This window comes from Neodiprion fabricii, chromosome 1 (assembly GCF_021155785.1).
Source record: "Neodiprion fabricii isolate iyNeoFabr1 chromosome 1, iyNeoFabr1.1, whole genome shotgun sequence".
Classification (NCBI taxonomy): Eukaryota; Metazoa; Arthropoda; class Insecta; order Hymenoptera; family Diprionidae; genus Neodiprion; species Neodiprion fabricii.
Genome location: NC_060239.1, coordinates 25,251,728 through 25,278,999, shown reverse-complemented (window position 1 = coordinate 25,278,999; position 27,272 = coordinate 25,251,728). Strand labels below are relative to the sequence as shown.

At 37.3% G+C, this 27,272-nt stretch overlaps 4 protein-coding genes across 5 annotated transcripts in view; 1 reads left to right on the top strand and 3 right to left on the bottom strand.

Annotated features, from left to right (window-relative positions):
* The window catches only part of LOC124186368 (pro-corazonin-like), a 47,043-nt gene that overhangs the window by 11,146 nt on the left and 8,625 nt on the right, over positions 1 to 27,272 (top strand). The window contains exon 1 of one of the 2 annotated variants that reach the window (XM_046578026.1): positions 2,499 to 2,554. The exons of the other annotated variant lie outside the window; for it this stretch is intronic. The gene's annotated coding sequence lies outside the window, so the exon portion shown is untranslated. Of the gene's footprint in view, positions 1 to 2,498; positions 2,555 to 27,272 lie in introns of those variants that run through there. 2 annotated transcript variants of the gene reach the window in all.
* On the bottom strand, positions 203 to 2,727 carry LOC124186360 (copper homeostasis protein cutC homolog). Its single transcript, XM_046577997.1, has 2 exons — positions 2,331 to 2,727; positions 203 to 1,977 (listed from the first exon to the last, which is right to left on the bottom strand). Exon 2 carries the CDS (start codon positions 1,975 to 1,977, stop codon positions 1,258 to 1,260), a length of 720 nt encoding a protein of 239 aa, XP_046433953.1. The 5' UTR covers positions 2,331 to 2,727; the 3' UTR covers positions 203 to 1,257.
* LOC124186308 (cilia- and flagella-associated protein 58-like) lies at positions 2,674 to 7,245 on the bottom strand. The gene is made up of 10 exons (XM_046577894.1): positions 6,793 to 7,245; positions 6,309 to 6,395; positions 6,092 to 6,220; positions 5,749 to 5,981; positions 5,367 to 5,646; positions 5,023 to 5,255; positions 4,230 to 4,912; positions 3,614 to 4,128; positions 3,194 to 3,418; positions 2,674 to 3,061 (listed from the first exon to the last, which is right to left on the bottom strand). The coding sequence occupies exons 1-10, from the start codon at positions 6,826 to 6,828 to the stop codon at positions 2,783 to 2,785; spliced, it is 2,700 nt and encodes an 899-aa protein (XP_046433850.1). The 5' UTR covers positions 6,829 to 7,245; the 3' UTR covers positions 2,674 to 2,782.
* Positions 7,318 to 26,888, bottom strand: LOC124186306 (lateral signaling target protein 2 homolog). The gene is made up of 6 exons (XM_046577879.1): positions 26,547 to 26,888; positions 14,366 to 14,788; positions 13,717 to 14,061; positions 11,045 to 13,578; positions 10,546 to 10,829; positions 7,318 to 10,461 (listed from the first exon to the last, which is right to left on the bottom strand). The coding sequence occupies exons 1-6, from the start codon at positions 26,580 to 26,582 to the stop codon at positions 10,181 to 10,183; spliced, it is 3,903 nt and encodes a 1,300-aa protein (XP_046433835.1). The 5' UTR covers positions 26,583 to 26,888; the 3' UTR covers positions 7,318 to 10,180.

The following is a 27,272-nucleotide window of genomic DNA, read 5'->3' as shown; positions in this document are numbered from 1 at the left end:
CATGGGATTGATAATGAGCTTATTGTTAGTGTTTCTCGAAGATTTATAATACATGTACTTTGCTGCATCGTATCTCTCTGCTTATTCTTATCGCGCGTCAAGATTTGATGTTGCTAACTTTTAACATAATTATCTCATATGTATTTTCATCATATTTTAGATGCATTTAATTTCTACTTTTGTCTAGCAGGACAGAATATAGTAATTTCTACTTTTTCATTTTATTTCACACAATAGTTGCATAACACGTGATTCGCATTCGGGTACAATAAGCGCATTACGTTTTACTGCCTTATCGTGGTATTCTTGTTATACATTTGTCAATTTGAATTTCTTGTTTATGTATAAGAACTTGTTTTTAATTCGTAACTAATAATAAAATTTGCAGTATACTCATCGTTCAGATATGCTAGGTTAAATATTCATGAACAATTGCTTGCATGGGTGAAAATGTTTGAAGGTTGCTTTCGTTCATTCACTTGCTCACTGTAGCTTTAAAAAATGTTTTAGCGTCCGTGGAAACCTTATATTCGAAATATTTCAGACGCATTGCGTACAATATTTTCTAGATATTCACGCTTTATTTGCCAGGAAACTATTAAATATTTCAAAAACATTTGATCCCGTAAGTGGTTTGATTATAAATTCAATATAACAGCCACGCAACATGTAAACCAGCTTGGAAGTTAAACGAGGTCAAATAATTATGTTTTTTCAAGTAATTATCTTTAAAAACATTCATTGCTAGACGTTTCATTGTCGGGTAAAATGAGAACATTGCAACTGATAAAACATGTGGTACTTTGATCTTCCCCACATATGCAAGACGCAATTCTGCAGTACAGATTGCTTGGAACTTTGCGCCCTGATACGGTATCGCCTGTGGTATAAACTACTCGTAAATCGTTGATCACGCCTTTCTTACACGACCGATAAAACCACCGGTAAGTCTCGATTGGAAATGAAATGGGCCGAAGATGGATTCAAAAATTATTTCATACGAAATTCTTTACGTCTTCTTAAAAATTCTATGCTTATATGTTATGACCTTTTTATAACCAGTGTGATGTCCGAAGTAGAGTAGACAATTTCCAGTTTCGTATAAAACTGCTTTTGCATAGTCTAGGTGACGGCGCATTCAAAGTAATTAGTGGTTAGTGGAAACAAGCTACATATTTGGCTCAATTTTCTATCTCTTTAATAGATTAAGTTAGAGTAGTTCAATAAATTATCGAAGGATCGGTATAGCTGGCGGATTTAAGCTCTGTTCACAACGAGAACCAACTGCCGGACTGTTTCTTCATCAGCAACCATGAATGAGTTAGAATCCTTCTCAGATCCCATTTTGTGCTTGGTGCCAAATTCAGTCTTTGGTTTTCTGGCCGACGCGTGAAATTCACTACACATCGATTCGTCCTTGATTTTCTTAATATTATCCGGGGTTATTCCAGCTCCTGGCACTATCGTAAAACCAGGTGATGCCGCGGAGGCGAGACTTCTGATAAGATCCAGGCCTTCTTCCGCAGAATTTTTCTGTCCGGAAGTAAGAATCCGCTTGAATCCGAGCTGAGATATCATTCGGGCTGCTAACTGTGGATTATAATTGACCTCGTCAAAAGCTCTGTGGAAAGTTACGGGCAGCGGCGACGCCGTGTCGATAATTTTTTTATTCGTTTCGCCATCAATTTTTCCATCGGACGTTAACGCGCCGAAGACGAAACCGTCCACGCCGACGGTTTTCAGTAATTCCAAATCGTAGAGCATGGCCTCAACCTCTTCAGGGGTATAAACGAAGTTACCGCCTCGAATTCGAAGCATCGCGTACAAAGGAATGCTCGTCATTTTACGCAGAGACTTAACGAAGCCAGGTGTCGGAGTTAGTCCACCGTCCGAGAGACCTGAACATACTTCCAGTCGCATAGCTCCACCATTTACTGCATTTTGGGCCGACTCTATGCTGTCGATGCAGATCTCCATCTGAATAATTACATTATTATAGCGCATAGTTGAGTGGAAGTGCAGTTTCATTGGTAAGTACACGAGATTATTGAAAGCAAAATATTATGCGCAAGAAGAAAACAGTTCAGTGTGAGAGTCTGCGATGAAGTAATTGAAAAATTCGATATCTCAAGTCATTCGCAATTAAAAATGTAACTAGAATTTCCCGCCATTGCAGAGATAAGCGGGGTTATCAAGTGGCGCATGTGATCCTCGTGTTATATTAGCCGCTGAAAAAGCGTCGTATCACCGTAGCAAATGAAGTTTTTTTAATACCGGGTAACTATAGTGAATTTGAACGGAGAAAATGACTGCCTAGCTGTACCATTTACCTTGATTTCTTGTGGAAAATCCTGATCGTTGTATTTATTGACAACAGCTGCAGCCACGTTCAACGCGCAGGATCACGTGTTGCATTGCTCAACAGCGCCACTCATGGTCGTGATGAAGAACTACTGGAAGGCTGATTTTTTATTTTTCAGTCATCGGAGAACCCTCGTTGCGATTTGATCGTACACGCGCCAGTAATACCGCCGTATTCGTTGATAAATCACATGTAAATACGATGTATTATTTTTTCTTTCTTACAGTATACATAATATAATGTTTATATACAAGTTTGGTATCGCTAGAACGCGAATGCTGCGGCAAGCGTGATAACGGCGTAAAAGTTGCGTCTCACGCCTTCCGGTCGATGGATAAAGTTCTTTCATATCCAAGACCATGATCGTTTTGTTTTTTTTTTTTTTTTATTTCCTTTTTGCTGAGATTTACTTCGTTGCGGTTATTTATTGAAATCAGCAGATTCTATTGCGTAACAGTTTCGCGGCGTTGGAACGGTCATGTTGAAACCGCCGCCGCAAAACTTTTTGTGATAAACGGGAACCGGGGGAAAAATCGGTTCGGATAGATCGATGATTTTTGCTTCGTTCGTACGTTGCTCCTTCTTCTTTTGTAAGTAAAATTTATTCTTCAACGAACACATCTCCTTGTTCATTCTTTCAAGGTCAAACTTGTACTCGTTGACCTGTGACTCACTCATGTTCAATTCCGCGATGAGACACTGTGAACAATGATGAATAATATTTTATTCCAACAAAGCAGGAAATTGGCGAAAATAATTTCTCAGCGATAAATAATTCATTATCTCAGAAATTACGTTACATTTTGCAAGGTGACCGTTTGCACGAATTACCTTCATTTTCTTTCCTCTTTCTCGCAGTGCCTTCTGCGTCTTCTGCAAGGTAATTATTACCTCGGGACCTGGTTGCTTGGATAAAACGGCTCGTAAATTCATGTACAGTTTTTCACCTTCCTTTATCTTTTTCTCCTTCTGAATCATCGCTGCGCACATTTTTAGCACGCGCTTTTGGAGTATTTGAATTTTCGACAAGAGTTCGTACGTCTCCGGATCAGAGCCCTGCAGTAATGAAATGTAATCAGTTAGGAGTCGTTGAATTGATCTCCGACTTCACTCAATTTATCGACATTAAAATACTCAAACATACGAATTTTATATAATTTTATACGAATTTGTTAGCTGAGATAATACTGACATACTTAGAAAAAACTTAGATAAATGAGTCCAGTGGTAAAGAAATTACGAAATTTGTACCTCCAATTTTCGCCACCTGTGAATGTTCAATGGATTTTGTACTTCCTCTTCCAGAGCCATGACCTTCAATTTTTCTCGGGTCAAATCTCTATCCAAATGAAATATTTCTTGTCTCAAATCGCTGACGTTAATAAGACTTTTGGAGAGAAGGGCTTTTTCAGTTCTTAATTTCTTGACTTCTAGTTTTAGTAATCTTATGTCTTCCAATCTCTGGGCGTACTGAGCATCTCCTCTGCGAATAGTACTTTGGAAAATTTTCAGTCGGCTATATTGAAGGCTCAATTCATCGTTTCGCCTGACCAACTGAGTTCCGAGAATATCCCGCTCGTTCATTATCATTTCAATTTCTTTCTTGTTACGAACCAAATCGTTCTCGGCGGTTTGGAGCGTCCGCCTCAGTCGTTTTTCCTCCAATTTTCTTTCCTCATTCTCGTGTCGTAATGCAGATATATCTTTATGGGCCGTCTGCAGTTCCACCTTCAGGGCGTCCTTCTCTTTCTCCGCTTTTCCGAGCACTAAACACACGTGAGGGCAAGGAGCAGTTGTGAATTTCTTACAAGTCACGTCCACGAATTAACAAAAACAAACCGAGAAATAGAGAGTGTGAATAACTTACGGAATTCTTCTTTGATCAGATTAGACTCTTTGGTGGAAACCTCTTCTTTGAGCTGCTCGATTTGATTGCTCATGATTTTCAATTTCTGTTTCAAGTCGAGCACTTCGTCCTGTGCCTCGATCAGAGCTTTGCTGCAAGTATTCCTGTCAGCACGTACGGCTTCGAATAAATTTTGTTGTTGCCTGAACTTCGTTTCGGCCTCGGCCAAACGTTTCTTGTAATCAAATATCTCCATCTGTTTCATCTTGACCAAATCGATTTGGTCCTCAACTTTCTGGGCCAATTCTTGAACCTCGACGATGTATTTGTCCCGTTCCTTTTCCAGATACTGTTCAGTCTTCTTTAACGCCTGATTATTGGTCATGCATTCGCTGACCTCAGATTCCAGTTTTATTTTCGCCTGCTCCTGCACTTTCAGCAACAGGCCCTGTTTCTTCAAGTTCGACCTCGCGGTTGTCAACGCTTTATTCTTCAAATCCTTCTCTCGACGCATCACCTCCAGTGCTCTCTTATCGCTCTCGGATTTCTTTATCAACCTGTCCATGTCCGCTTCCATTGATTGGATCACAGATTTTGCTTTGTGCAACTCAGCTTCCAATTTTGTCTTGACTGACTCGGCCTTGAACAGCTTTTTTCCTGCACCCTCTCTTTGGGACTTCAACTTCTCAAGTTCGCTGACCAACCTGTTGTTACAAAGACTTGCTGTCACATAAGAATTCAGAACAGAGATTCACTGCCGATAAGAATTTTGTAAAATATAGCTACTGTAGTGCACTTGGTTAATCGATCAAACCTGTTGTTCTCCATTTCTACGGCCTTTATTTTCTTATTTCTTTCGATATTCTCTTTACTCATTTCGTCAAGCTGCGTGTTCAAATTATCAATCTCAGCCTGAGCGTTCAATCTTTTAACCATGAATTGTTCAATTTGTTTCTGCAGTTTTTCAGCCGCCAGTTTTTGTTCTTTTACAGTGCTTTCAAGTTTGGCCACATTTGCCGTACAGTTTTTCAACGTGTTGGTAGCGTTCTAAAATTGTTAAAGAATTCAAATCAGCCAAAATATGTTTCAGTTATCAACACGAAATATCAAAGGACCCGTCGCGAAAAACCGGCCTCCAAATGTGTTTCCTTCGCGTACCTGCAAATCAACATTCTTCAATCTCAATTCCTCCTGCAAGTCGAGAATAGTCTGTTCAGCTCGTTCTCTCGCAGTACGTTCCTTCGAAAAATCATTCGTCTGTGTTTCTATAGTGTCCTGGAGCTCTAACATCTTGTGATCGACCAAGCTATTCTTTCTTTCCAGTTCCTCATTCACTGTTACAGCATTCGCGATACGTTGACGCAGTCCGTCGATCTCAACCAGCATTTTTTCACGCTCTTTTAGCAGACCTTCCTTCTGCTTGCTGATTGCCGTGCCTCTGAAGCATTCAAAAGTATAACAACGTCATTCAACGTAATGTCGGTCAAAGGATCAAAAGTTCATTACTGACTTGAAAGTTTTTCACACTTAATTAACTAACTTTTCTTCCATCCCAAGTTGTCTGTTTTTCTGATCCAACTCATCGCTCAATTTTTTTGCCGTCAAACGTAGACTGGCGATCTTTTCCTGAGCCGCCTGTTCACGATCGTGAGCTGCGTCCGCTAATTTCAAAGCATTTTCAATGTCTTCCTTTAGTTCCTCGATTTTTGTGCGGTATAATTCAGCTTGTTTTTCCGCAACAGTTAATTGAGTTCTGCACTCATCGATTTCTTCCTGAAAATTCGAGGCCAAAATTACGTCATTTGTGGATTATACTATATTGCGTGTTATTTGAAACATCGTCTCGACTATAACGAACTTCTGCAAATGATCCGTTCCGTTACCTGAAGATCCTCGCATTCGTTTTCTAGACGTTGTTCGTTTCTGTGTGTCGTATACAATGAGTCGAACAATCTTGTGTACTCAGTCTCGAAGGCTGCCAGTGCTGAGTTCTTTTTCATCTCTTTGAGTATCTTTATACAAAATATCAAATTCAACGTAGATAAATTACGGATTATTAACGAAGAGAGACTAAGAAAAAACGAAAATTTTTTTCCCCACCTTTGCGTAATCCTCTTCCAAGGCGCAAAAAGTACTTCCTGCGGAACTTCGGGACGAAGATCGTTCGCCGTCTTCGCTTCCGCCATCCTAAAACAAATACAGCCCTGGTCAATTTTTTTAAAATAAGGCAAAACTTATCGTACACCGGAGAAATTCTGTTCAAACGTAAAACTTTGTATAACAACTTCGTTGACACTGGTTCGCGCTGCTCTAGCCAATTTTGAGATTGCTAGCATAGGACCGGTCAGTCTTCGTTCCGATTTTCTACCCTGTTCTTCACCGTCATCATCATCATCTTCGTCTCCCATTTCCGCAACAGATTTTACGCGATTATTACTCGGTCCGATAAAATCTTGTGCGATATAACTGACACAGATCTCATTATATACGTTACATCACACGAGATACGATCTGAGAGTGTCAAACCGTGACATTACTAACGTAAAAACAAAAGAGACAATAAAGAAGAACAGAAGGAACTTACCTTTCCAACTTCACTGGATATTTCCATTTCCATCATGCTTTGTGGATAGCTTCAGGGTGCCATGAATTATTTTCTTTTCAGGAATTTCCAAACTTTCCTTGAGATACTGAACAATGACTGTTTTTTTTTTTTTTTTTGAAAATCTTGGTAGTATCAAGAGCACGTATATATACTGGATGATTCAATTTCTTTTCTTCTTCTCCATCGTCATCGGAGCCAGGCAATTCTTGACGAATGTGGCGCAAGAACAAGTCCCTTGCAAAGGTATTTGGATTGTTGTACAGATGCGGAGTGTGGTGGTATGACACCACATTTGTTGATCCGCATCCATGGCAATGAATAGATATAGGAATTTGTAGGGCTCCTACGGTTATCTGTGTAACAGGGTCACAGAATCAATATCGAGACCATTTAGAACGAATTCGGGAAAAATATTAGTTAAATATGTAGGACGATTTGTTCGTTGTTACATTCCGTAATATTATACAAAAATAAACGGCACGTTATAGAAAATTATAAAGAATCTTTCAACGTCTTAAATAACAAATTTTATTTACATTCATGTTTTAATATAAGTTTATAACCAAAACCAGAGTATATCGAATATTGGTCAAACACATATTCACAATACGATATTACTAATCATTATTCTACGTGCGCACATACATATGTTCTTATTTTTAATATTATTATTTTTCTTATTACTATTATTTATTTGTTTTTCAATTTCTTTGCCGTTACAGTGACTATGCTTATATAGAAATTGTAGAACGATGTCATAAATTTATTATCGATTATTATCCTTAAATATATTATTATTGTTATTATTGAGAACGCTATGCTAGTATTACCTTTAAAATTCAGAAATTTCTTTTTTTACTTTTCAATTTTTAGCTTTTATCATATATGAGCATAGTCAGCCAAAGCATAAAACGGATGCGTATACCTTATACAATAACGATTCTATTGGACAGATAATATAAAAATAATTCTAACGGAAATGTAATGTTAAATATAACCTGTATATACATATAATAGTTTTGTATGCAATTTTTAATTTTTTTAAACTTTGTTGTTTTCGTGTTCTTCAGAAAAAATAATCAATTTCGTGATAAAATTTTTACACTTAATACAATTAATGAATACATGGGTGTTCTATAACAAGGCGTCAATATGTGAAAAATACATTTTCCTTCGACCCTACTTAATCTCCTTATTCGGCATATAGTTTTTTGGGCATCACATCTTAGTCATAAGGAAACCAAAAATTTTCGCTACACATTTTCATGACGTAGATTTTTATCACTCAGCAAAACGCACCAAACTCATTTTACTACTTTTCTTTTAATTACAAGGAATGTTATTAGATCGTTATTTTCATTATATCTCGTACTCGATACGCAATAACGAGAATGAATATTATATAGTATTTGGAACACATTTTGAGAAAGCTTGAAAGTATTTGGGAACATTTATTCAATTTTATATCGTAAGAATCAGTATTATGAAATTTTTATTGAGGTTTCAAAGATTTCAAAATGTATGTAATATGTATTATATTTGAACCGCATTCCAAGTAGAGAATTGTTATTTGAACACTGCTCTATCAAAGCAAGAATGGTTTGAAATATCATATGAGTCAACGTCGATCGACAGTTATTTGTAATAAAACTTTACATCTATTCGTATCTCGAAAAATTAGTTTTATATTTAGCCTTTAGAAACACTAGTGAGTCATCACTTGTATGTTGAGAGATAATCTTTTATAAGTATCGTTATTTTATTGCCAAAGCTAAGCAATAATACCACGTAAATTATGTGAAAGGGAAGCGTAAGTTGTTGATTATTTAAACATTTGATGCCTGGAATTAATCTAATATGGAAGAAAAAGAATACCTTTACAGTATATTGAACAGTGCTCTACTGATTTGTAAGTCAGTATTGAATGTACGCGTATAAACTTTTCAGTAACTTTCGAAAATTGAAACAAATTTTTTTAACAGCAGATTAAAGTCTGCACTTTGGTGAATTCGTCGCAGAACGTGTAGAAATTTATAATTATGCATATGCAATTTTTAAAGTACAGGAAATCTAATTCGCTTGTTCCTCATATTTATTCCCATCAACAAAAACCAATACAGATAACTAGTGAAAGTTTTCACATAACGCAGTCTGCAGTTATCTCGAAAAGTTTGATATTATTATTGCACCTCGTTTTTCATCGCCCATGCGCTTTTTTGAACATACATATATTTTAATGATTAATTATTGTTTTGCTGTACAACGTTTTAAGCCACTACCTATGTTTACACTCAATCTATATTGTCTTCACCGGCTAAACTAAGTTTACATTTAATTATATTCTCGTTATAGTCAATTAGTCGAGTCCTTTCTGTTCAAATTATCCGAAAGTACTAACCGTAAAATATAATTTCAACTATCACTCCGTAAAATGGTAAAAAAACAAAAATTTATAATAATCACGGATAGACACGTTTGACTATTTACACAGTGTTCATTTTACACAGCACATCGTTTTCGTACTTTCCATATTTTCACATATCAGCATTCATCAATCGAGCTACGTTTACATTAACATTGTCCATTGAGCAACCGAGTAAATGAACTAATTTTTCATTGACGTTTTAAGCGGAAAATAAATTAGAAAGAATAAAAAAAAAAATGGTGTTTTTGTTTTTTGTTACTACATAGTAATAACTGTTAATCAACGAGTTACACTGTAAGAAGTTTGGTTTGCTTCAATGTTAGATCGAATTATAAGAATATAAGAAATTAAGTTCGGTTAGCTCAGGCTATTTGCAGATTAATGCAACGCTATAGATTAAGTATATTATAAAATTTGACTTTACACTGGCCACTTTCTGACTCAAGAATCTATAACCGTTTGTGTGTCGAATTACCAAACATAAGTCAATTGAAAAAGTTCTGAACTGAAAAGAAAAAAGAACGGAAAAATTTGTAAATTAAAAAAAATCAGAGTTCCTAAGATTTAAAAATCCACACTCATTAAATCACCGGATTTAGATTTGTCGGATTTAGAGTCGATAAGTCTTTTGAAACTTCGGTGAAAGCCCTGCTGTACGTAATCTCTAGTTTCGTTAACTGATTTTAGTTCCAATCCTTATTCAGATTTTTTTATTCAACTTACGGCCATTCGCTTATACTTGGAATAAATTTAAGCAGTCTGTTGCTCTAACGACGCACGTAAGCAACGTATGAACTTTGTATAATATTTATAATATAATAATGTAGCGAAAAACGGCTGCAATTACGTAGCAGATAATGTATTACACAGGATTTTTATTTTAAATTCAACACAGGCTTTGATTAATGATTGAATTCGTCTTGAATATATTTTCTAAGGCATTTAGCTCGTAATCGCTACCTCTGATACGGTGAACGGCGTTACTTGGTAAAGAAAACATCGATTGCAAACTCTTACTGGTTTTGTGTGACCGTATCGCGGTAACGGTACGTTGTTGTTACTACACCGGCCACAAAATACTTTACCACAATTTCTGCAATGGTGCCTACGTCTCACTACGGTGAAAGCTGCATGACAGGCCATACATCTCGGAGCATCTTGATCCGGTATCCACGCTGGGGCGCGTTCCACACATTCTTCGCCACGCTCAGTTATTGGCGATACTGTTAAAGAGAATCGTGACATTCAGAGTGACAGGTGAATTGATTTGACGGGAAAAAAGGGAGTCTGAAAAGTCTTTATCGTACTTCTTTCGTTCGTTGGTGTTGTTTCGTCCAATTCGTTTTGATCATCTCGAATTTCCTGCTCCGGATTGCTTCTTTCATCAGTTTCTATTGGAGCAGCATCTAGTTGGGTAGAAGAATCGAAGCTTTCATCTTTCACGGGCTCTATCTCGTCTGGCGTCTGACTACTGTTCATGAGAAATACGCACTTCAAGATGTTTCTCAAGTCTGAGGCAAAGTTTGTTTGCAGCTGATCGGCTACTCCTGCGACGCAGACAAACAACCGATGGACCAAATCCTCAGACGATCTGAAAAAACAAACATGGCAATAACAGGAATTAATTTACGGGGAGAAATCGCACTTTACATCAGACTTCTCATCTTTGTTAGTTACCAAGTTGATAGTAAGGTAATTTTCAATAATTTAGGATCAACTCGAAGTTGGGTTATTGTCGATTCTTCAATTCTTTCTAGAATTACGCATTAATTGGTACTTTAATGAGTAAACAAATCTGAACCATACCTGAATTTCGCTCTGATTTGGTTTCTGTTTGCAATTTCAGCGGCTTGCATGGCGAGTGCGATTTCCTCATCATCCTGACAGTCACTTTGAAATTCGCTTGTTTCTGAACTTGAATCGCAGTAGCTGGAACAGCTGGAACTCGACCCAATGTCTTTTCTCTGTACCAAAACTATTTCGAGGCTAGTAGGATGTGCTCTTGCGACGACCGCAGGGTTGACCAGCCTTGTCGCTCTTTGGGAATTTCCATTGCTAGAGAAAACTTCTCTTGAACTTTGTGACTGGAAATGATGAACACTTTCGGACGTAGTTTGTACAGGCTCGGCCGGCAAGCCATTTTTATCTGTTCTGCGACCTAAGCCATCGTTGATTAAGCTTGTAGTTTCTTTTGTGGTAATTTTCTTCTTAGTGTTGCTAGCATTGTCGTTCCCTGCCCCCGTATGCTTGTCATGCTTATCTCTTTTCCCTAAGTCTCTTTTTTTCATCCTAGCCAACTGTTCCGATCTCGATCTTCGGTGATCTAAAAGCTTTCTGTTTTGCATCGACGAATTTCTGTGCAGCTTTTGCACAGATGACGTTGTGTACTGACTACTGCTTTGCGTACTTCGCGTTTCAAAATGTTGCAAACGTGGACTCATGTGCGGACTGTGGCTACCAAAGTTGGGCATTTGTCGCGTATTTTGACTTGGATGTAACGTGGCACCGAAACTTGTCAGTCTTGGATTTAAACCACGATCCGTGGAATTTGACCTTGAACTTTCCGTACTTGTAGGCACTTGTAAATTTTGCACGCTTCTGCAAACCTTTGCAGTATCATCATGTTCTTTCCTGCTCCCCCTTCTTTCATACTTTCTCAAGTATCTCCTCCTCTGTTTATCCTCTTTTAATTTTTTGATTGCCATTTTGTCCTGGGCATACTTTTCTATCTTATTACCAATCACGTCTATCTTCTGTGATGTCGATGGACAGTTTTCACACTTCAAATCACTCCAGAATTCCTTTCGCGATGTCGACGCGTCTATGTTAAGATTCAAATTCTCCCAATTTTCCGAATAGTTTATCTGAAAGCTCGTCTGATTCGCTTCGCAAACAGATATCTGACCATTACCATAAGCTAAACCGACAAATTCTTCGTTTGTACCATCAAAGTTTGAAGAGATCTTTGGAATGTTTTTAGCGCTATCTAAACCGTTTGAACTCAAAGCATGTACCTCAATCGAACTATCTAATGAAGTAACAGTCTTTGAGCTTCGCAGACTGCAAACGCAAGAATTCTCTGATATGTTAGAATTCTTTCGTTTTGGTGAATTTATTTTCGAACATGAGTAGCTCGTATTTTCTTCGATATCCTCCTCGTCATCTTCGCAAGTGTGTTCAGCATCACGTGGGAAGGTTCTCTTCTCTTCGGGACTTTTGTCATACAGACTTGTGTTTTCAGACGATATCACAGTGCATATACCAGAGTCAGTTTGCTCGGAGATTTCATTTTGACATTCGCCATCGGACAATAAATTAGACAGTGTTTTATTAGCCTCGGATATTAGCTTTTTCGATTCGATGTCAGGCATAGAATTTTGTACATGCATTCCGTCACCAGTAACATTGTTTTCATGCGACACCTGGTTAAGCAGATATTGCGTTTGCAAAACTTCGTTGTTTTCCGACGTTCCCAAGATTTCAGATATATCAGGGTTTAAATAGCTCTCGTTATTCTGCAAACTGTCTCGCCTGCTCTCTTCTTTCAACACATTATTTACAGAGAGTGGTGCCGCGCTGCTAGTCGAACTCCCCTCGCTTCCTATGTCCAAGTTATGAGTATTTATACCTGGATTATTATCACTCTGTCCGAAATTGTTCAAACTATCAACTGTGCTACTTAAGTTTTCTTGCCTAGGAACGATATTTACTGTACTCAACTCAACTATTTCACAACTGTGAGAACTCTGTTCGTCGTCTTTACGCGATCTGATAGATCTTCCTGAATTTTCACCGTTTTCTTCCAGTATCCTTAGTATTCGTGCAGTTTCTTTATCTTGACTATGGATGACAGCACTGGCCTCAGTTATCGCATTACGACCGACACCTTGATGATTTTCTTCACCATCCACTGACAAGATTAAGTTTTCAGGCCTAGTATTTATTATCGTTTCGTTCTTACAACACTGTTTACTCTTATCATTTTGAGATCTGTACTCCAAACTCGATACATCAACGTTGTTGGTATCACGTGTATCATCAGTCATATTATTACAGTCTTCGTCAATTATTTGAACAGCGTCGTTCGCCACTTCGTCCATATTGTTCCCAGTATTTTTCGTCACAGTATAAAAATCAACAATGAACTCTTTACAATTTGGATACCCCGTATAAAAGTTATGTACAAATTCCTCGAGGTCAGGAAAATCTTGGCAAATTGATTTCGTCCCTTGCGTCAAAGGCGCTGACGGTTCTTCGTTCGAGCAAAGCAATTTCTCCAGCATGTACAACTCCCGATTGTTCAAAGTCCAGAGTAGCTCCCTTATTTTCAAAAGTAAGGTCTGTAAATTGAACGGAAAAAACGACATTGCAATTAAATTAACAGGCCCATTCCTCTCTACCATTAGATACTATACACGATGAAGATCCAGTTTTTCAAAGTGAAATGTATAAACGTCATTTGTAGAGTTCATACTCACTCTAAACGGTCTGAACATCTCGCTCAGAGTATCGGCCGAGTTCAAGCACAACGGTCCTCCTGGAGGCGCTAATAAGCCAGAAACTATCGCCAATCGCGGTATCGTAAACATCAGAGCCGGTTCATAGTTGTCCACATCCGCCTGCCTCAACAGACCTCGTTCGAGGGCTCTTTGAAGTGTTTCCGAAAATAGGACACAAACGAGCTCCTGCTGTTCGTACTCTTTGGTTGATTTCACTGGAACCATAGCTCCGACGTAACATAACTCAAAATCGGCGAACAAACGATCGAATATCTTCAGTGACTCGATCAGCTTCTCTAACGACGGTTCCAGGGGGTTTTGAGCCTGAAAATACGAAAATTTGTAACTCATACGAACATGCCTTGTCGCAAATGAATCGACTCGATATTTTCATCTGGAAAATTTAACCAAGACTATAAAATAACGAGGATTAAATTATACACTTAGTATTTGAAATGTTTATCTGCAAATAACAACAACAACAACAACAATAATCATAATCGTATACTCAAAATTGCTCGACTTTCAAGTTCATTGTAATACGATTGAGGTTGAATCGTTATTACTTTTTTGGAAAATGAATGTTCATCGGGTTGAAAATGAAATAAGAATCGCGATAATAAATTACCTTCAGATTCATGTGACCCTTGAGAGCGTGATCTCGGAGTAAATTTCTAACAATTTCCAAAGACTTGGTAAGAGCCTTGGCGAGTGGCCTCATTGCGGAGCTTTCAGCTTCTCGGTTGATGATAGACGAACCAGCCGCAAGACATTCGGCGCCGAACCAAAGCTGCCCGGCAAGATTTTCCTGCATCACGTCGTCGGGAAATTTGACCCTAAAATCTCTATTTGCTCGATTGTCAGGAATGAGGTCGTCCATAATTTGATTGCATATCGTCAAAACTTTGTCTTGACAATGTCGCAGCTGATTGACGAGCGTTGTACATCTCTCCGGTTCTTGTCGACCGTCAAATGAATCCAACTCGCAAGCAACCGCGTTCAAAGATTCATCGGCGTAGAAAAACTGCGCAAGCAGCGATGTGTCGTCTCTCTGTAACACAGAATATAAATTTCTTTTTTAAACTATTTCACTATTTCACTTTCAATTTTACAGCGAAATAAATTTATAGTTACGAGTGCGTTTTGAATTTTTCATTTGTATATACGCATACCATATTGAATAAAAGAACATTACACCTGAAATAGCGGGATATGTATATATATTGTATTTCCTCATCTGTTTAAAATGGTCAAAAAAAGTATTATATATTTTACCCAAAAACAATATCATATTATATTACGAAACATTTCGATTAGCGACGATGCAATCATTCAATCATTACCAAAGTGAAATTTAAACTGCAGTCGATATGAATTTACGCTGCAGTATATAATGTAACGTTATACGTATGCCTTAGGTATGTACACATTCATACACACACGGAAGTGACTACCAACACTTTTAAAAGATATGGTTTTCACGCTCGACTCGATAATTATTTATTCACTTAAGTTTGCTCGCGCATGCGCACCTTCACAGCTTACATTTTACATATTTACACCCCGGCTCGTATGCTTGAGAACAATGCCGCTGCAGGCAGTAGTTTCTGTAAGTTAATATTAAAGTAGACATAATGATGATATAATCTTTACGAGGGTTATTATTCATGCCACGTGTCTGCGTTAACAACTGTTTGAGTTCTTGCGGTTTTAGCCCGACAAAAGATAACCCGGCAAAGTGAACATTGAAGGTATACGATGTATTATATTTCAGGTATTCCACACCAAATCGGCTTAGGTATGACCCTCATTGCGTTTTGAATTTTTGGGACGACGGATTTGATTTTGACTGTTCTCAAATATACGAAAATCCAATTTACCTATGAATAGTCCCAATATATTAACTTGAAATTTTCCTCATGAATTCTTTGTTAAGAAATGAATATTTTGAGACCAAGATGGAAGTGACGGAGAGTTTGGTTTAGAAGCTACAGGCGATACAAGTAATTGAAAAGCGAGAAAAAACTTAGAAAATATAAAGTTGTATTTTTGAAATTTATATGTGATTCGATTTTTCTTACTTTTCAAACTTTACACTGTTAGAAAGTTTAATTATATAGACTCTGCCTGTGATTGGAACTTTACATATGCTAGATGTAAGATACAGACACAATATTCTGCGACTTTTCAAAGGGAATAAAGCTCTTCAAATCCTGGCAGTCTAAAGGTTCATCACCTGTTTCACTTCCATCTTGGTCTAAAAATTTGCATTTTTCATCAAGATATTCATTCGAAAATTGGTTTTTCGTGTTTTTGGGATCAGTAAAAATCAAACCTCTGGTCCAGAAAACCTAAAACTCGGTGTAAGATGATTTTTATATACACTCTACACCGTTCTTGAAAATTAATACAATCGCCAATGGTAAGGATCAGACGTAGATCGGTTTGGGGTGGAATGCCTTATATACATACACATATATATGACCGCGGAGTAAATTGGGAACAATTACGATACTCTTAATTTTCACGCAAAGAAAATAATTTCGTCGTGATTTTTTATTCATCGTAAAATAGACGTAAAATGCACGAGTCTTTTTATCGGACAAAATGGCTCTAATCTTATATAGCAAAATATAACGATAAGAATTATGCCGATACGTGCAGTTTATACGATAAATTATGTAAAATGTGTTTTTTTACATCGAATCGGAAGATGATGTACTTAATCCAACTGCAGAAAAAATCCTAGGAGATTATTGTTATAGCATATATTTAAAAACGAATCGCGTCGACGAGACTGGAAAGTGAAGTTAGAAAGTTAAGTACACGCGTGTATACGTATAACTTCCGTTAAGAAGTATAAGAAATATGACTCAGTGTGCCGATCAACGATATATACATACCGTCCAGAATGATCTCATAGTGAGAATGAGAAACGAGGAAAATCGACGTAAAGAAATATTGTATCTCATACGGTATACGTAGATACATAGAGAAATATTTTCACTACACGAATAGTTTGTTACATGATTTTAATAGATTAAAAAATACGAAAAAAAAATTTGAAACGTAAGGTTCTCTTTCATTTTTCAACCTTTAATAATTTCGGAGTCAAATTTGTTCCTCGTCCATATGCACAATATACATCCGTAGTGTGGGTACATGACCTAAGGTGTATTGTGTGTACATCATATTCACCGTAAACAACGTGTTATCGGAGATAAGATACAAGGTACACATTTTATAACAACTAATACGCCGCATTTGAGTGCCGAGATCTTGATTCTAGCTGACAAATATTTGCTCCTTTACCTTTTCAACACATTTTCCGTAAATCGGTCTCTTAATCGATGACAAGGTTATATTGTAAGAGAACAAAAAAACAAATAGTGAACGTACAGATTGAATTATCTAATTGACAACGAATGAGAAATGATTCAGCGAATTCGGCAGCGCGACGCTGGGACTTTTAACGCTTCGGCGCGTATAAACTCATTATACGTGTAATACTATAGAATTATGTGCCAATGAGGGCCGAAAATAGGAATTATACAACACGTCGTGCATACGGCTTTACATATATTCAACAAATGTCATCCGCGATAAGTAATTCCGACGCTGGCAATTCTCTGAAAGTGTATGTTTTTTTTTTTTTTTTTGGCACGTTGTTGAAATATTACAGTTGAAGTCAAGAACTGGTTTTCAAAGTTGAATTTAGACATTTTGTATCTGCGGCGAATTCATGAAAGTCTTTTAAACGGTGTGGATAAAACTTTTATTACAGAATTCGTAAGATTTTTTTTTTTTTTTTAACTTAAGGGGAAAAATATATCGTCGAACAGATTTGACGTAATATAAAAGAAAAAAGATTTGAAATTAGTATTTGCACTTTGTTCTGAGTTTGAATTATATTTTTAGCGAATTTATGAACTGACATTATAATTACACTCATCAATGTTATGCTAATACTCTAATTGACAATTTTATTCATATCAACTTATGAGGTTTGTAAATTCTTTGTATAATATGCGCTGTCGAAATGTCAAAACAACTTAAGCTACTGTATAAGAATGTCTTGTCATCGTATGATAAGAATACCAAAACATGGTGTATACGTGTTGTTTTCTTTTCGACGTTTCATTCGTATAAATGCTTCTGCTCTATACCGCAGGCATATATCTAAGATGTCGGTCTGGCACAATTTTCGTAACCGAAGAATCTCTAACGTTTAAGAAACTTTATATTATATAAATTCATCATTAGGTGAATTTTTTTCTTCAATCTACCACAGGGACTTTCGCAAAGCTTGAATATGTGAAGCTCCTCGCGTCGAGTCGACTTACAATTAGTCGTAATTTGATACCTAGAAAAGATGAAGAAAACCAACGTTTTTCCGTGAATGTCATACATTCTCGGAAGCTCGTATCTCTTTGTACAATAACGTCTGATGTAGATACATCGTTTCCCGCAATGCGATACAACAAAACCACAAGCGTGTTGTGGTTCGTAAGAATTTTGTCGAGTTCCTTACCGTAATGTAATTTATTGTGTGATTTACATGAACGCTGAACGCGTTTTATTTTATACCGACAAGTAAAATCCAAAACCCGACGCTCAAACTTCACAAAGTGCAAAGTTCCGAAAATGGGAAAATTTTTAAATCTGAAACATCTAATTTCCGAATAATTCAAGATTTTCAGTATCGTCAATTTCTCGCTTGGTGAAATTTCACCTCTGATCTTTCTTTGTCTTGAATTTTTGATATTTTGACGTTCGGAATCCTGGTTGTTCTGATTTTAGTTTTTTTTTTTTTTTTTTATTTTTATTTTTCACACCCACTTGTCGAGTAAACTACGCTGTGTAAGTATATTTTAATTTCCAGAATTTGACTCAATCAAAATTTCATTTTTCAGAATTTTGCTCTACCGGAACTTTACTCTATCGTAACTTCAATTTTCGGAACTTTTCAAATTCAGAACTTCTCGGAACTTTTCAGGGTTGCTTTACGGAATAAACGTTGAAGATAAGAAAATTCTTCGTTCTTATTTCTGCCTCATACTCTTTGCTGAATCACGTTAAACACTGCAAAATACATTACGTTGCAGATATTTTTATAACTTAATTCATAAATGTAGGTCACGCATTTTCTAGACGAGATATGTTTTATCAAACTTTTGGCTCGTCTACATTTGTCGATTTGCTATATACTCGAAGTTTTAATCGATCATGTTTAATCGAAAACTAAAGATGCTGCTGATACTGCGATTCGATAATGAATTTCTGAAGAGTAAATTATTTAACCTATAGATATCTGTATTCTCGAATACGATACGATGAAATTATAGTTCAATATTACGTTGATATACTATTGATTTATTACGTCAAACTTATTTTAAACTTCGGGAGCATATGATTTGCGAACAAACAGAATTCTTCAAACCGTCGTTAATATTATTACAAGTATCACTTTATCTCGCTCTTGATCCTACCTTCTAGCTTGGTAAAAGATTGTAAGAAATGTTTATAAGACAAAAAAAAAAAAAAAAAAAGAAATGAAAAAGAAACACGTAGGCATACTTGTTACATACAATCTCTCCTTGGACGTATTTCATTCAAAATTGTTGTTTGCAAAATCGGTTTATCATCGTTAGGCGCGAGTGTTTCTTTTTTTCTGCAAACAGGGCTATTCGTTGTTGGGGGCCAACCTCCTCGATAAGTCCGCAGCTGGATAGAAACACTAGGCCAACGGTCATATGTGATTAGTTTTTATTTACTCGACATTTTGAAGTAGTTATCATCCGCGTCTCACCGCGATTTCGAAAGTTTATTAAAAAAGACTCGTATTTCGTTCACAAGACAAACAACGGACGAAGAAACACCGTTTGACTTACATGCGTTTGCACAATATTTATTTACGAAGTCGAGGAAAAAATGATTCATATTTTTGGAGGTTGCTCACGATTGTCTCACGAAAAAAAAAAAAAAAAAAAAAAATTTCGGACATATTTCCGGTTTTCTGTGAACGACAAAAGTTCATTTATTAAATTCTAATTTTTCTCGTTTACCACATCAGGAAATATAACAACGTACGTTTCTGCAATCAAGACTTTACGTACATAAATATAATAATTTTAATTTACTGCACGTTTGAGACCCAATTAGAAAAAAAATAAAATAAAAAAAAAAAAAATACCTTTTATCTGTATATACGTAATAAATAAAACGCTTTGTAAAAATCATTACTTATTTACCGGTGATGAGTTTAAATATATAAGAATTCGCCACGTGGCCGAAAGCCAATAAAGAGAACTCGACAGAAATTTTTAAGACGAGTTCAGCCGCGCGGATTTGTCATGCAGAAAAAGAAATAAACGAAATTCTTCGCGCCTAATCGTAAGATATCGTGCTCTTGGCGATGGCAAGTAAACAACAAGAGTATGTATTTTATTAAACATTACAGTATGCTGTATGGGAAGTGGAACATGTTTGTGTTATATCTATAAATAAATATACATCGGTGTAAAAAAAAGGGATAAATTTTGGCGATTAAAGATTAACCCTGGAGACACCGAAGGTGTAAATTTTGATTGTGGGTATAACGTGTAGTTTCGATACGCTACAAGCGTGATTGAAATAATCATTTTTGTTTTTGTTCCTCTCCAAACGAGAAACAATTTCCCGAACGATTTCTTTACTGCTGTTGGCAAGTATACTCGGCGTGAGTAAACTTACAATTTCAGTGTATTTTGACAGGGCAGGAATTAGCAATATTGTATCCTATGACGCAGAGATTTTACAGTTACAAATTTTTCTTGTTCGCGTATATAACGATTAAATGCAGTCTGTACATTTACCTTTCACACATATCTCACACGGAATAAATTGGAGAATAAAATGCGTAAACTTTGTTGGTTTTTTTTTTTTTTGGTAGACTTGATAATTAAATTCGAGGATCATATGTAAAGTAAATTCATCGTGTTGGTACGCATGTTAGGACTTGATTAGCGAAACCACATCTTGATATTATACAGAGAAAACGTGTCGTCGTCACAGATTCGCGGAATCTCTGAACTTGATCAAATATAACACGTTGAAGACACGGTAATTTTCCGACGAGTATAAAGATTAGTAACGTTATTGTAACGATGCATATGTTTAGGAAAAATCTTTGTTTCGCACCTTTAGGAATGTCTGAAATTTAGCAAAACATGATAAGTAAAATATATTCACGTGTTGCAACGCCATATCCTTGAAGATCATTCTATAATTACGCAATGACTTTTCTTTTTATGTTTCGTTACGCTAACATTAATAACTTCAGCTGCATATTTTGCGGAAGGTGGAAACTTTATAGGAAATCATATGCATCAGCGATAGCATAACGGAGATTGGTTATTTATTACGGATATATATCGTACGTACAACAAAGAATTATCTCAAATGCGGTGGCATAATAAATTAGCAAGTTCTGTTGAAACCTCGACCGTTATAATTACATCAGTCATCGACAAGATATCGTGCCTCGCAACGCTAACGGAGTGTAGAAAATTATACACTGCAGCGATACTGCTCTGTGGCTTTTAACGTGAAATCAACTTGGAAATCGAAGAGATTTCTAAACCAATATATATATTGCGAAACGTTATAAACTTTGTTTTGAAAACATCGCGGACTGCTGCGAGCCCCGCCGATTTGACGGAGTTGACGATTTCTAAATGAAAAGGCAAACACGATATCGTATATTTGTTCCATAAATTTGTTACTTATCTTATTAAACTTGTCGAATTAACAAAATCATGGCGCAGGCGTATCGACCACCGGATATTATGCTGCGTATAACATGTAATATCGCAAAACGTAATAATAATCATCAGGCTTTAGAATGACATGCAACATTAGAATTACTTGAAATTTAGTAAACTGATGATACGGCATTGCTCAACTCAGATTTTGTAAATTCAATATTTTCAGATATTCCAAAGGTGCGAAACAGTAATTTTCGTTTGAAAATTTCGATACATCAACGTTACTAAACTTCGGTTTCGTTAATAACCTATTTTTCACGGATCTGCGAAGGACAGTAGGTGCTATTTAACGGCAGAAATAGGAGACACGCTTGTCTGAAATGACGTAGAAGGAATTGAAAATAAATAGAACCGTGCATTATACACGTATGAAAGAAGAAAGCCGCAGCACGTATTTCAACATAGGTGTATACATATAATGAAGGCGACTTCTGATGAGAGAATAACGAAACGACATTTAAAAACTTGTGAAAACACGCTCTCGTCTTATCAGGTATATAATATATATGGCAATATGCGAGGTACCTGCGGATTATGATACGGCATGTGTGTCTCTGTCTGAGGAGAGTAATTAAATAGGTACACAACTTGGTTCCGTCAGCATTCGATATACGTAACTGTGTGTGATTGTAAAAAGCGGTCAACCAGGCAAGCAGGTTCTCTTCAGATCGGGAGAGGTTCTACTTTCGATGTCGTTTTCACTTGTGTGCATGCTTTACCATACGTTAAAACGTACACCTTTTTACAAAACAAACATGATCTCGTACATTATAGACTAATTAAACCCTATGTATTATATATACTCTCAATAAATGATATCATGGTAAGAAAGAAAAAAAAAAAAAAAAATGGTAAAAGTATAATAATTTCTTTCCGCATTATATCTTCTTTGCTGAGGAAACGGGAAGGGAAAGAAGAAACGGAGCTGATACGAGCACCGACAGAATGTTAATAATCAAAGAGATACGAAGAAAGAAGGAAACATTATCCTTTTCCGAACTAATAACAATTTTTTTTTTTTTTTAAGTATAATTCTTTCTCGTTTAATACCTCCTGCAGGTTGATTCGAAGTACTTTGGAAAAGTTGGCTAATAAATACCTATAAATTAGTTATCGCGACGAAGATATATTTCTGCAACGTAGTTTCAACTCTGGAGAAAGAAATGTTTCATTTCTGAGACTATAAATAATATATAGAAGCATTGCGCTTTGGGTTTCGATTCCTTTTTATATAGTTGTAATATCTACCTACAGAAATCCACGCTTCACGTAGCGATAAAGTAGGTACCTACTAAACAAGTTTTGTCCATCGTCCGTCTCTTCTTTTTAACGATCTAGATACATGACTAATATCGGTGTCATCGCCATCCGCCAATTTTACCTAAATTTAAGCCGCGATTGGAGGGTTTAAAATTCGCTTAGTGTAGCAATAATTGCTTTGCCGACGAGGTAATTTATAGCCTTGCAGCGGACGGAATAACGTATGCACAAATTATTGACCGGATGCTGCATGAGATTGACGCAGGATTGTCCCCCTATTTTCTGACTTGTGAAACGGCTTTTTGCTTTTCGCACCACTTATCAATATAAACATTTAAACGTCTTTTTTCCTTTGCGGCAGACGACGTATATGGTAGTAAAAGAATAGTGATTATAATGATATTATAGAAAGTGATTTACCGGTCAGTATTTTTTTTTTTTTTTACCATTTTTGTGAAACCTGTTCTTTGTATGTAATTGGATAAAAATTTCTAGAGATTCGGAACGTTTGAAAATTTCGAAAGTACAATTATTCGAATAATTAAGGCAAATACAGGGTTCGTACGCTTTTTGGGACCCGAAATTTCCTGACTGATTAGTCTCAAATCTTAACACGAGCTTCTTAAATATAATTTTTAGTAATTAATCGAAGATTTCTTCTCACCGGTATTTTTTTTTTTTATAAACAATTTAAGACCGAAATTTTGGTCAAAAATCGACTTTTTTTTTTGAGAAACCGCCATTTTGTCAAAAAAAATTATTTTGCTTATTCCTTCGATTAATTACTAGATTTAACATTACTTTAACGAAATCTGTTTGGTTTCTTAATTTCTGAGGATCCAGTTCAAAGATATATAGTGGTCACCGCAAAACGTCTTTTTTGAGAGGAGCTCCCGGAGATCAGCTGTAGCTCCTTTCCAAATAAATATTTTTACTAATACTAAGTCTTAAAATACAGTTAAAATATACCATAATATGTGTACAAATTTTTGGATCAATAAATTTAAAAGTTTTCTCAGAAAAAATTCTGGAAAATTCGCTTTTTTTCGGCCTTCTAACTGTATATAACCCCTTAAAGAATTCATCCTTTATTTTTTTTTTTTTTTTAAACATCAAGAATACCCAGACTTTTCCTGATATTACCAGTTAGCAAATTACAGGAAATCTCGGACGATGAATACAAACATACCCGAAAATTTAGACCTGGGTATAATTCACGTAGAAACACATCGTTTGCAAAAGCAATTCGACGACCTCTGATACGCGATTCGAAGAAAATCAAGAAGCGGTTCCTGATCTCTATAATACGGAGCCCGAGAAAGGAGGGCTGATGAATAGATAAGAAGAAAGGAAGAAAGTGGAAGCGGTGAGGGGCGGGGAGGGGGGCTGCAGCGCTAGCGTCGAATCAGTAAACAAGGACATAAACTTAAGTTATATATATATGTATAACATAAATTTTCTCTCTCCATCTCTTTTAGTTCTCTCAGCTTTTCATCGGCGGATCGGTCAAAGAGCGTGACGCAAGATTGTCGAGAGGCTTGCGAGAATTCTTAGCTGCAGAAACGATGAACGAAACATTCATACAACGTATTCCACTCTAATCGACTCGTTGTATACATTGTACGTACAAGCGTGTAGGTATATTCCGTCTCTCTGGCCTGCAGCCGAGCATGCGTGACTCATCTAATGTTATCTTTTGTCTCTAGCTGTATATTTTTCGCCTCGATTCTCACGTACACCTCTGGGACTTTTTTTTTTTTTTAATTTTATTTTGTTCCCGGTTGTTAGGCCTTGTCCGATGACTGGGTCGTTAATAAATCATCAAACAGCTGATTATACAGACGCGTAGGTAATATCGTTGTACACGCGGAGAGAGAGAGAGAGAGAGAGAGAGAGAGAGAGAGAGAGAGAGAGAGAGAGAGAGAGAGAGAGAGAGAGAGAGAGAGTGAGTGAGAGAATCGACGGGTGAAAAAAACAAATTAAAACCGACCGGTTAGTCCAATTATATTTAAATCCCGCGAATAACCGTTTGACCAGCGTGCCATGAACAATTCCGAGTTCACGAGCGATTAATATTATTATAACAATTCACCGTCGTTGTTATCACCGTACAATTTTTCCACCATCAAAGTTTTAAAGTTTATCTGGCTGGCGGGTGATTTATTCTTCGTTTCTCTTTAGTTCGGCAACAGCTGACGCTGTATGCGTCATAAAACGGCAGCATAAGTTTCAGAAAAAAATTATAAAATGCCACGTATATATTCTCTTTTTCTACTTCTTTCCAGACGTTAAATTTCTCCCCTTCTTCCCGCGACAAATCGCGATAATATTACAATCCGGTGTACAACAATCTTGTCATCTTTCCATCAGCCTACAATGGAATCTATTACGTTATTTACGTATTTAGCTTTGCCGCAGTCGCAGGCTTTACTTACTATTATGGCCTACTCTGCTGGCTCCTCGGTAAAAAATTCGACAAACAAGGTCGTAGTCGTCATAGTAGTGGCCGAGGCTGCGTACGTATTCGCCTTTATTAACCCATCGTTAGGTTTTAAAAAAATTATGCGCACGCGTGAGGAAAATACTGTTCTTAATGGGACGCGTTTTGTTTTCGACATTGAATTATAGACGCGGAGAGACCACGTGGTGGTTGTGGTAGTGGTGGTAGGAACTCCTCGACTCGAAACTTGTCGAAAATTTCCACTGCCCGTGAAGCTGTTTAACAAGTGATGCATAATCGTGCAATAACGACGACACGTATAAATAATTCCGAAACTAAACGCATGTTCTTCTTTATGGTTTCTGTATCTACACACGCGTAATTCGTGGGTAGAAAGAAACAACACACGTCGATTGCCAAGGTTACGGGATGATGACAGGGAAACGATGAACGCTGTGCGAGTGACAGTGTCTCTGCACTTACGCAGTCGAGAGCCTGTAAACGGAGTATACGAAGGTTGCTTCATTTGCCGATGGCGGAATAGTAATTACACAGACGATTTCAACGATTCCCGCGCCCCCCCTCCTTCTTCGTTTCAATATTTATCGAGAAAAGGAGAAACAACAAAGCGCGACGATAAACCACCTCGTTATTGCACGAGGCATATCTGCATAAATAAATTCAACCGCGACATCGACTTGGCATACGATTTTGTTAATTTTACTTTTTTTATTCTTGCATCGGAGATCGTTGAGAACAACGAGAGATAAAGAAATAATCTTTTACAGTTCCCAGGTACGAGAATCTATCCATCTGGGGTTTGTGGAACAGCCCGATATGGCTGGCTGGTCAGCTAGACAAGACAGCGCGATTGTGGCTGTCACTTGTTTACGCACCTTGGTTGTCAGTGTGGGTGATAGTCGGTTGTTTAGGTGGGACGACTGAACGGTCCGGGACGTGATTGCGGAAAAGACTGACGATGAGAGAGGAGTTTTTGCGATATTGCCCGAGGTTTTAACGGTCGAGAAACGGGTGAGGAAAATCAGCAGCCATCGATGCTAGAGTGATAAACAAACGGTGGGAATATCTGGCTGGCAGAAGTTGAATAAAGAGTCGAAAGGAACGAACGTCCCTCGGATTGCCGTCTGTTTTTTGTTTTTTATCCTTTCCAACCGTCAATTGTCAGCGAGGTATACGATGACTGGCGTTGCCAGCACGCCCTTTATTACAAAATCGAAATTACGCGACGGACTGCGATGCCACAGCGTAACAGAAATACGCTTACTCTTGGAAAATGGGCTTACCTTCGGCCTGTAGAACCATTTTCTTATGGACTCCATGACAACGATGCTGGCTGGCAGGCGAGAAACAAACGAAATAAATCCACGAACTAGCGAACTTACGGCCTCGCAGCGCGCGGCTGACACGGTCGCTACGAGCTACACATTTTTAACAGCAAACGCACACTCGCAGGCACCTCGAATTCAGTGTCTTATAGCGCCCCTTGTTCGCCCTCGATGCGGGACGATATGCACACGAATCCCTCGATTGTACAAATCTAAATAATCCACTTGCGATGCATGATTGCAAAGTTGCCCGATAGGCGTCAGTACCGCGTCACACTCGGCGAGTAACTGAAGAAGCTCCTCTCACGCATGCGCCAAAACGGATCTCTGCCTTCTGCGGATTCGCATGCAGCGACGCGTCGCGGGGAAACAACGAACTAAGTCCGCTTCGTCATCTGTGGCGGAAATTTTGAATCTTGTTGTTTTCCTTGCTGCGGATATTGTGCCTCTCTGAATAATGGATTGTATTCTGGCAGCGATTGAAAACGGCGAGATGAGACTTGGTTCAAAAATTTGTTGTAATACGCCTTCTAATATTCGTTGTCTTCTTACGTTAGCGTTGACTGAAGAATATAAAGACAGTTGCCCTAATGGGCTTTGGTGTGTTCATCCGATGTAGGTAAAAAATTTTATGTGAATTTCTACACAACGAATAGAATAATGCAATAGGGAACAATTCCATGA